At 47.9% G+C, this 9,743-nt stretch overlaps 1 protein-coding gene across 2 annotated transcripts in view; it reads left to right on the forward strand.

Moving 5' to 3' along the window:
- Positions 1–9,058, forward strand: part of ABCC1 (ATP binding cassette subfamily C member 1) — a 121,602-nt gene extending 112,544 nt beyond the window's left edge. Inside the window, exons 25-31 of one of the 2 annotated variants that reach the window (XM_036917918.2) lie at positions 1,064–1,190; positions 1,762–1,863; positions 3,017–3,163; positions 4,541–4,699; positions 5,428–5,594; positions 6,677–6,871; positions 7,422–9,058. In XM_036917918.2, the coding sequence (XP_036773813.2) occupies positions 1,064–1,190; positions 1,762–1,863; positions 3,017–3,163; positions 4,541–4,699; positions 5,428–5,594; positions 6,677–6,871; positions 7,422–7,530 (1,006 nt within the window). In that variant the 3' untranslated portion in view covers positions 7,531–9,058. Of the gene's footprint in view, positions 1–1,063; positions 1,239–1,761; positions 1,864–3,016; positions 3,164–4,540; positions 4,700–5,427; positions 5,595–6,676; positions 6,872–7,421 lie in introns of those variants that run through there. The other variant, XM_036917917.2, reaches the window with a different exon arrangement.
- The last annotated feature ends 685 nt before the right edge of the window (positions 9,059–9,743 follow it).

Consider the following 9,743-nt stretch of genomic DNA (forward strand, 5'->3'; position numbering starts at 1 on the left):
AGTATGGCAAGCAGTTTATTAATTGTAGGTTGAACCATGTGACATTGTTATTTGGGGGATTCAAGAATGGCTGAATAGCAACAATTAAGAAAAGGGGCAGAAATTTACTACTTATTGACCGAATTGAGACAAGGGTCTGATATATTCCTAAAATAGTATTGTCCTCACTGATTTGTACTCTGATAAATGTTTTGAGACATGGGATAGAAAACTCTGGGGAGGGGGTGACAGCACCCTGGAAGTGAGCAATCATACTCAGCCATCAGCCCCGTCACACACAACATGTCCTATAGTGTAAGACGGAGTGGGGGACCGTAAATTACTGGAGACCTTGCTATCTCTTGCAGAATTTTGTAGAGATTTTATCAAAATCTGGGTCTCTCTGTGGGAGTAGCTCACTCTCATGAAGATCAGTCATGTATATCATAAGGGCTGTAGTGGAAAAAAGGCAATAATATCTCCCTAGAATGCTTTGCATTTAAAACATTAGTATTCCTAATGCTGTATGGTATCTTAACAAAAGTTAGCTTTAAAACAATAAAATATTTGTTTATATTTTAAAAGGTAAAACAATACATTTTAGCATCTCTGGAACAAGAATGAGCTGGGTCTGGGAACATTACAGCTACATTTAAAATTGCCTTTTATTTCTCACTCCCCCTGTGCCACCAAGAGAAGGTTATTTTAAATCAGTGATTCCTCTTACAGTTGATGACTAATTAGTATTTAGGAATTTCCCAGGACATCTTTTTAAAAAATACATACATGGGTATATTTTAAAGCTTTTAATGAGAAAAAGCTGGTTCTTAAAAAGGTAAGCTTTGGTTTCCTCAGCAGATTGCTTCTGGAAAACTGCTTTAATCCCTGGAGTTGCCAGATTAATGAGGGATTACTGAAACTGTGTCCCCCTTCCCCATGTCCTATGAGCAGGGCAGACTAGGTCTATCTCAGGAATGATCTGGGAATGATTTCAGTTAGCCAAGTGCCCCCACTGCAAACTGGAACCTGAGTCTCTGCAGGCTGACTTGGGCTGATGTCCATCTGCCTGTGTGTCTCTCCGCAGGTGGCTGGCCGTGCGGCTGGAGTGTGTGGGCAACTGCATCGTCCTGTTTGCCGCCCTGTTCGCTGTGATCTTCCGGCCCAACCTCCGTGCTGGCTTGGTGGGCCTCTCCGTGTCTTACTCACTGCAGGTAAGAGGAGGTGCACCCTGCTGGGTTTTCTAGTTCTCTTAATGGGGGAGCCAGTTGTCAGGTTCCTGGGCCTTTGTTTTGAGTCCTGGTGGCACCTGGGGAGAGGGAAGGGGCCAAGTGGAGTTTGAGGAGCCAGGGTATAGGCCAGTGACCCACTGGACCAAGAGAGAAGTGAGACTTGTGGCCAGGATTCCCCCAACAGTCGAGGTAGGTCCTTGCTGGTCTGAGGATGCCTCCAGCTATGAGAGTAATGGCTTTTGACATTATAAATTTTCCTCTCAGCACCGCTTTAGCTGCATCTCCCAAATTTTGATACATTGTATCTATTATCTTCTAGTTCAAAATATTTTCTAATTTCCTTTGTGATTACTTATATGGCTGTGGGTTGTTTTGAACTGTGATGCTTTCTTTAAAGATGCAGTGCAGCAGGTCTGGGTGATAGCTGTATACGAGGTTACTGTTTTCTGTACTTTTCTCATCTGAAAAATTTCCTAATTCATAATCACTTCATTAAAATACAGCAGCTCATGCTCATTCTAGAAGCTCCATGTGACTCCTCCTCCACCTGCAGGTCACCACTTACTTGAACTGGCTCGTGCGGATGTCGTCTGAGGTGGAGGCCAACATTGTGGCTGTGGAGAGACTCAAGGAGTATTCAGAAACGGAGAAGGAGGTAAGGCAAGCCCCTGACCTGACTGTTGGCCTTGACCTTCTGTGTGATTTTCTTTAAAGAATCCTTTGAGCCCTCAACAGGCGACCTCTATCTGACAAAAATAATCTGTTATCTGTTAACATATTTTAATGGGGGATTTCTGTTATGGAAAATGAGACTAGTTTCCTCTTTAAGTTTAGAAAATAAGTACAAATGAGTTAACTGGAAGTATTACAAGTCAGGAGCAGAATCAGTACATGGGTATTGCAAAAATCATGATATTGGTAAGGAATTGACCAAAGGTTCTGAAACCCTGCAGTTCCTTAGCCCAAGTCCCCATTTTATAGATGGAGGAAAAAGGATGAAAGTTCTCCTTTATTGTCCTCTCCATTCCTCTCCTTCTCCAAAGGTAGCTGTGAGCCAGGCCCAGAGCACAGCCAGTTGTAGTCCTCAGGAAATGCTGAGCTGAACTAAAAAGAAGCTTTTCAGAAATAGAGGCTGTGTGACCCTGGTCAAGTTACTTGCTCCCTCTGTGTCTCTGTTTTCTCATATGTAAACCAGAATAACAGAATGACCCCACTCACGGGAATGTAGTGAGGATTAAATGAGCTGAATGACCTTTAGGTGTTAGCTGCTGCTTTTATTGTTGACTTCCAGACCTAGAAGGTAGTTGGAGTAACTCATCTTCACCCTTGTGTCTGTCCAGAGAAGCCTCCTCATTCATTGATTTTTATAAGTAGACTCTGGGCCCTAGGACATAGCAGGGAACAAATGCTAAAAGAGCTTGTCCTCATGGACTGGATATTCCTGTGGGTGTGGGTGACAGAATAAATACATACATACATACTTGAAATGCTAGGAGGTGCTAAGTGCTCCAGAGGAGAACAAAGTGGGAGGGGGTTAGGAGGGTGGTCTGAATCGGCCCGCATGTGCAGAGACCTGCAGCATGAGAGGGTAGTTTGGGGAAGAGCCTTCCAGGCAGAGAAAGCCATGGGTGCAAAGGCCCAGCAGCAGACATGTGGGTGGGTCTGAGGATTAGTCCAGAAGTCAGTGTGGGGAGCACAGTGAGTGAGAGAGGATGGTGAGGTCTGACAGTCTCACCGAGGAGGCTGGGGGCATGTGAGGTGAACTTCAGATTCCTTACTCCCTCACCCACCGCCTGCTGTGTTCACAGGCTCCCTGGCGAATCAAGGAGATGACTCCACCCAGCACCTGGCCCCAGGTGGGCCAAGTGGAATTCCGGGACTATGGCCTGCGTTACCGAGAGGACCTGGACTTGGTTCTCAAACACATCAACGTCACCATCAGAGGAGGGGAAAAGGTGGGTGCGCGGTGCCCGCCCCCACACCTGTATAGGTCGCAGCCAGGCAAATGAGACCAGCTGAGTCATTTCCTCAGTCTGTCACAGACCTATGTCACAAGGGGGAGTGCCTATTTTTGGAGGGGCTTGTGGAAGTAAAAGAGGCTCAGAGTGTCCCAACAGAACTACAAACTGGTAGCCCGAGGGCCAAATGAGACCCAGTGATAGGTTTTGAAAAAAAATCTGAGTAAGTTGCAAATACTGAAAAACGTGGAAGGTTTTATATAAAAATCCATTTCCTTCTTTTCTTGAAAGATGAGAACATCTAGCCACACTGGGTGCATACTCCTTGCCTGGCTCTTTCTAGATAAGACATGAGCCAACCAGTTCATGCAGTCCCTCCCCGCCCCAGTCATGTGCCAACTGGGCCCCCGTAGGCACTAGTTTGCCATCTCTAGAATAGAAAGATGTCATCGTCAGTATTGGGGATGGCCCAAGGGACGTGTGGGATTGTCAGAATTTTTAGACAAACCATTGGTCTCCAGTTATTTCTAGAAGCTTCCTTGCCCTGAGATCCTCAGACTGCTGAGAAACCAGACCAAGAGTCTTCCTGGCCATTTACCAGGGGACATTGTTCTTTCATCTTTGAATATATGGATCTGTGAAACTATCCCTGCCATAAGGCTCAGAATGTTCCCTTCCCATGAGATGATTTCTCTGATTTATCACCAGGGGAAGAACAGTGGGTGGTGTTCTCACTGAGGCTTTATGGGGTGTGTGTCTCATGAGACTGCACTGTGCGTCTCTGTTAGAGGGTGGGAGAAGCCCGTCTTTCACGAGCTCACGTGGAATGGGAGAGTTGTAATTGGATGTCAGGAATGTTAATCACTGGCCATTGGATGGGGAGCCCGGTTCCCTCAAGAGAGTTTAAAGTGGAGACAAGGTCATATCCGTCACCTCTTTTTTTCGCCCGAGCAGCTGGGATGGGGGGAAAGGAGTGTGCAGGGAACCTGCTTGAATCTTTTGACAGCTGAGGATGGGAACGTCACCATCAAAAGACTGAAAAACAATGTGAGGGAAATACCTGGTTGTTACTTAATGTTATCTTGAGCTGAAAATAATAGGGCTTTATTGAAAATCCGTTTTCTTTTTTTATAATTTTAACTTAAAAAAGAAAAGTGGCAAAGAGAAGGGAGTCCTTCTCGACCTTTGGCCAAAACAGCCCTTAAAAGGGTGTCTCTGAGAAGCCTCTGAGGGGTTGAGTTATGGCAGGAACAGGGTCGACCAGATGACTTAACTGCACTGAGGCAAATTCCTAAAATGGGGGTGCTGTGGGGCAGGAGAGAACCCCCAGATACCAGCATTCCCGCCTCACCCTGGGCCCTTTGTGTCCCACAGGTTGGCATTGTGGGGAGGACGGGAGCTGGGAAGTCGTCCCTGATCCTAGGCTTGTTTCGGATCAACGAGTCTGCCAAGGGGGAGATCATCATTGACAACACCAACATCGCCAAGATTGGCCTGCACGATCTCCGCTTCAAGATCACCGTCATCCCCCAGGTGGGGGCGTGGTGGAGCCGGGAGGGTAGGCTGGGTCCCACTTGGAGTGATGTATGTATATTTTCAGGAACAAATGTATATTTGTTCCTATTTTGTTATTTTCATTGTATTTATTGAAATTATGTTCTTCAGTGAATCTCCTGTTAGCATATAAATAAAATGGGAATTAACCAGGGATCATCCCCTCATTCCTGCCACCCAGTAGGCGGTTTTCCAAGCACCTAACAGGATCCAGACACTGGCTTCTCTGCTGGCTCTCAGTCAGGATGAGAATCTCTAACGCTCCCAAGAGCTAGACAAGAAATAGGAACTTTCTAGACTTATTCTGTAGGTAATGATTCCCTAATGTGTTGCCTTTTAGTGTTTTTCCCTAGAATTTATTCTAAGATTCTCTTTTGGAGGCAGGGAATAGGGAGGAATCCATAGTGCTTTATGATGAAGAATTTTCCATGCTCTGTCTCCCTTCTGGAAGACTCCCAACACATTTGCATATTGAAGGCTCTAGGAAGTCTTACAAAAAAGAAATCTGTTTTTATTTCACTTAACCCAGGGTTTTCTGGACCTTTTTTTTTTTTTTATTAACATCTCCAGAAGTAGTGATTCTGAGGTACTCTGGAATCCCGTCTCAAACATTTCTGGCAAGAACTTTTTACATCCTACCTCTTTGCTGCATCCATGTCTAGTGTGAAGTGAGGCTCACACACGTCTGCTGTCTCCTCTCTGAACAGGACCCCGTTTTGTTTTCGGGCTCCCTCCGCATGAACCTGGACCCATTCAGCCAGTACTCAGATGAAGAAGTTTGGATGTCTCTGGAGCTGGCTCACCTGAAGGACTTCGTGTCGGCCCTGCCCGATAAGCTGAACCACGAGTGCACAGAAGGCGGGGAGAACCTGAGGTAGGCAGGGGAACAGCGCTCCAGCCGGGTTTCCTTGGCCCCGCCTCAGCCAGGGTATTGGAAGAGTCTGTCCTTTTGCATCTGTGTCAGACCTGGGTTGGATCCCCAGCTCTGCCACAGGCAAGTTGTCTGTCTCTAAACCTCTTGGAGCCTCAGTCTCAGTATCTGTAAAGTGGGTTTCAGTCCAGACTCATGTCACCATGAGTTGTAACGAAATGGCCATGCTGCTTCCTTTCTTACACCAGATCCATTCAGCTGACAGTGATTGTCAGTTGTTAAACTATTGAAAACTCTGCTAGTCAGGAAAGAGCACTGCTGTGAGCCCTCTGAGTGCCCCCTGCTGCCCCAGCTGCCTTGCCCTCCTCCCAGAATCCCCAGGAGCCACCTGTGATCCAGCCATAAAAGTATTAATGCTTAGTGCAACAGGGGACTTAGGGAGTCTGTCCCCATGTCATTGGTCAGTGCCTCCTTCAGTTATCTGTTGCCATGATGACGCAGCACCAAACCTTAGGGGCATTCAGCAATATCAGTGACTGTCACACACTTGGTGGGGCATCAGCCAGGCAGCTCTGCTGGTCTTGCCTGGGCCCACTCATGGGGTTTGGGGGTCTGCTCCCTGTTGGCTTATCTAGTTGGCCTCCACTGGGGCAGTTAGGGTCTGCTGTGTATGTCTCTCAGCATCCAGCAGACTGGCCCAGGCATCTAGGTTCAGAAGTGACCAGGCCTGGGCATGCATTCCCATTTCAAGCCTCTGCCAACATCCCATTGGCTAAAGCAAGGCACATCATTGTGTCCACTGTGAGGACCCTCAGAAGGCATGGATATGGGACCATTTTTGCTATCTGTCATACTACCCACACTGAACTGGTCAGATATTTTGGATATCACCTCTGAGCCCTGCGTTGAGAATGATTCTGAGCCTGCTTTAGCTCAACAGGAAGAATGTTCTAATTGATGAGTGATGTCTCATAAGCATGGAAGGGTTCTCCTGGTCTAGGCAATGCTGTGTCTCTCCTCCCTTCTCCCAGCTCAGGCCTGGGCTCAGGTCAGGGATGGTTTTGACACTCTGTCTCCCGGTCTAGCGTTGGACAGCGTCAGCTCTTATGCCTGGCCCGCGCCCTGCTAAGGAAGACGAAGATCCTTGTGTTGGATGAGGCCACAGCGGCCGTGGACCTGGAAACAGATGACCTCATTCAGTCTACCATCCGGACCCAGTTTGAGGACTGCACCGTCCTCACCATTGCCCACCGGCTCAACACCATCATGGACTATAAGAGGTGATGCCCTGTCATAGGAGGCCTCCAGGCCTGAGCTTCACCCCATTAATTCATTTAGCCATTTGGCGCTGTCCTTTTGTCTAGTGACAGCCCCAGCTTGTGGAACCTTTCTTTGTCCCAGGTAGTACCACATATTTCTGACATCACTCAATCATTTATTTAATCAGTACACGTGTGGAGTGTGTGCCAATTCCTGGTCCTGTTCTAGGCTCTGAGGACTCACCAGGGAGCTGTCAGACAAGGAGCCTGCCTAAGGGACCTCGTAGATTAGTTGAGGGCTCGGTAGGGAGACAGCCAATAAACACAACAGCAAATGAAAGCTAGTTGTGCTGGGGAAGAGACGGAAATGGTGATAATGAGTCCTGGGAGCAGCATCACTGGACTTTGATGTGACTAGAAATAGGGATTGAGGGTGGGCAGCTCGTTGGAAGGTGACTGCAACAGGCCTGGCAGAAGGTACTGGGAGCCTAACCCAAAGCAGGGACTCCCCCAGGTGGGCTCTTGGGGGCATACGGTGCCCCCTTCATGTCTGCATCCTTTGCCCTTGCAGGGTGATCGTCCTGGACAAAGGAGAAATCCGGGAGTATGGCACCCCATCTGACCTCCTGCAACAGAGAGGTCTCTTCTACAACATGGCCAGAGATGCTGGCTTGGTGTGAGCCCTGGAGCTGGTGTGTCTGGTCAGAACCGCAGGGCTGACATACTAGCACAAAGGGGCTAGTCTGCATCGTCGGGAACCCAAGCCTCGCATATACAGAAACCAAAAATAAAAAACTAAAAACCCAAAACACACACACAGCAAGCACCGTCTGGCTCCCCACCTGGAACTGGCCTTGAAGAAACAGGAGAGACACAAAGATGCCACCCACCCAAACCACTCACACCCTTTCTTTGCCTGTGTTACCCTCACAAGGCATACACACAATCACACACTCCTGGAAATGCACACTTGTGCTCCTGGTGCTCTGTGAGGAGTTTTTGGCAGCCAGACTTCAAGAAAAATTGGTTGGGTGAGATATGCTAGTGACCAAATCCAGCCAGCTGCCTCAGATCTCCCAGCCAAAGTCTGTGGGTTCTGAGGCTTTGAGACGCTTCCTGGCTGCTGGCCGCCGGCAGCTCTTCACGGCCCCTCTGATGCCCCCGGCCCGGCTCTACCCAGAATGCTTCATTTCCTCTGGGCTGCAGTTCGGAGATAAGAGCCCAGGTGAAGATCATTCTCACCCTTGGGCGGTGTCCGCAGGGCCACGGACATGCCACTCTCGCCAACCATCCGGTCTTCCTGGCACTCCCATTCTGTGGCCCAGCGTCTCAGTACCGCCCCCACCAGGACTTGGCTGGACCTGCAGGCGATCTGGATCTGGAGCTGCATGCCTGGTGATCGGTCTTCTCAATGCAACTTCCCAGTATGGTTGCTCACCTCCTCGCCCACTCCAGTCTTGTCTTTGCTTTCTTTTGTACCTGTTTTGGCCCATTGCTAGAATGGGTTTACTCCTCTAGGTACTGGAAAGAAAAGAGTTGCTACTGATTAGGAAGCATTCAAAGCCAAGAGCACCAGGTGTCTCTCAGGTACAACCAGCTTGTACTGTAAAGAGGCCCATTGAGTCTCCTCCTCATTTTTAGATTTTGATTTCTCACCCTGGGCATCTCTTTAGTGCAAGGGTGGCAGTTTGGAAAACTTGACATTTAGTTACTTAGTCTCTTCCAGGAGAAAGAACCTATTCATGAATGTCAGTGAATTCTTCTTTTCTTCTTTTTTCTGTTAAGTGCTGCTTCAAGGAGACTTTCATTTCTTGGGAGGAAAATTAGGCCGAGGGGCAGCATTCCCAGGGAACGGCTGAGTTGGCCCAGCATCTGACAGTTGGTCTGCATGTTCCTGGAAGAAAACAAACAATCCTTCAAGGTTTATTCTTTAGGTCCCTTGGGGACCCAAGTGAGACCCAGAAAGCAGAGAGAGGTCACTGCTGCTCCAAGATTCATACTTGCTATGAATTATATTGCTGACTTCACACCCAGAGAAGCATCTGTCTTCTTTTAGGTGGAAATATATATTTATTTTTTTTTTGTAAGTTATACCATTCTTTCACATAGGTAAACCAAGTTTTTCTTGGGGATCTTTTTGTAATGGCTTACACTGGAACCATGAACATTTGCCAATAATTTGCAGTAAAAAAATATTTTCTTTCTAAATGGCTGCTCTGTTTTCTTTGGGGCATTAGCAAAGGTCTCAGCCATCTCCAAGTAGTCAGGATGGGGCCCCATCTGGTCTGCTTCTGTTCTTTCTCTTCGGCAAGTGTGTCATCTCTATTGAGAGCTCTTTCTGGAAATGGGAACCCAGCCAGAGGTGTAGGATCAGGTGGGGTTAGAGGGAAGTCAGCATGGCACAGTGGACAGAGCCTGGGCTTTGGGGTCTGCCAGACCTGGGCTTGAGTCTAGCCCTTGTCGTTTGCAGGCTGTATGACCCTGGGCAAGTCACTTTCTGTGCCTCAGTTGTCTCCTCTGTAAACGGGACTAATCACACGTGCATTATGGGCTTGCTGTGAAGATGAGCAGTGATGTACGTGTGGTACAAATAGCTCCATTTTGGTTCTAAGACAGGCAGGGCAAAAATCATGTGGCCAAAATTACCCTTGCAAATGCCTTTGTATTAGTCAGGGTAAGCTAGGCCGTGCTGCAGTAACAAGCCATAGACTCTTGGGAAATGAAGGGTTTATTTCTCACTTGTGTATTTCCCGGTGAGTGTCAGGCATCTGCAGGGTCATTGCCTTCTGTGCAGCAGCTGAGAAATCCAGACTGTTCTAGTCTTACAGCATCACCTCTTAAGGGCTGCCTTCTAGGTTACTGTAGTAGGGGCAGGGAAAATGGGGGTGACTCA

This window comes from Manis pentadactyla, chromosome 10 (assembly GCF_030020395.1).
Source record: "Manis pentadactyla isolate mManPen7 chromosome 10, mManPen7.hap1, whole genome shotgun sequence".
Classification (NCBI taxonomy): Eukaryota; Metazoa; Chordata; class Mammalia; order Pholidota; family Manidae; genus Manis; species Manis pentadactyla.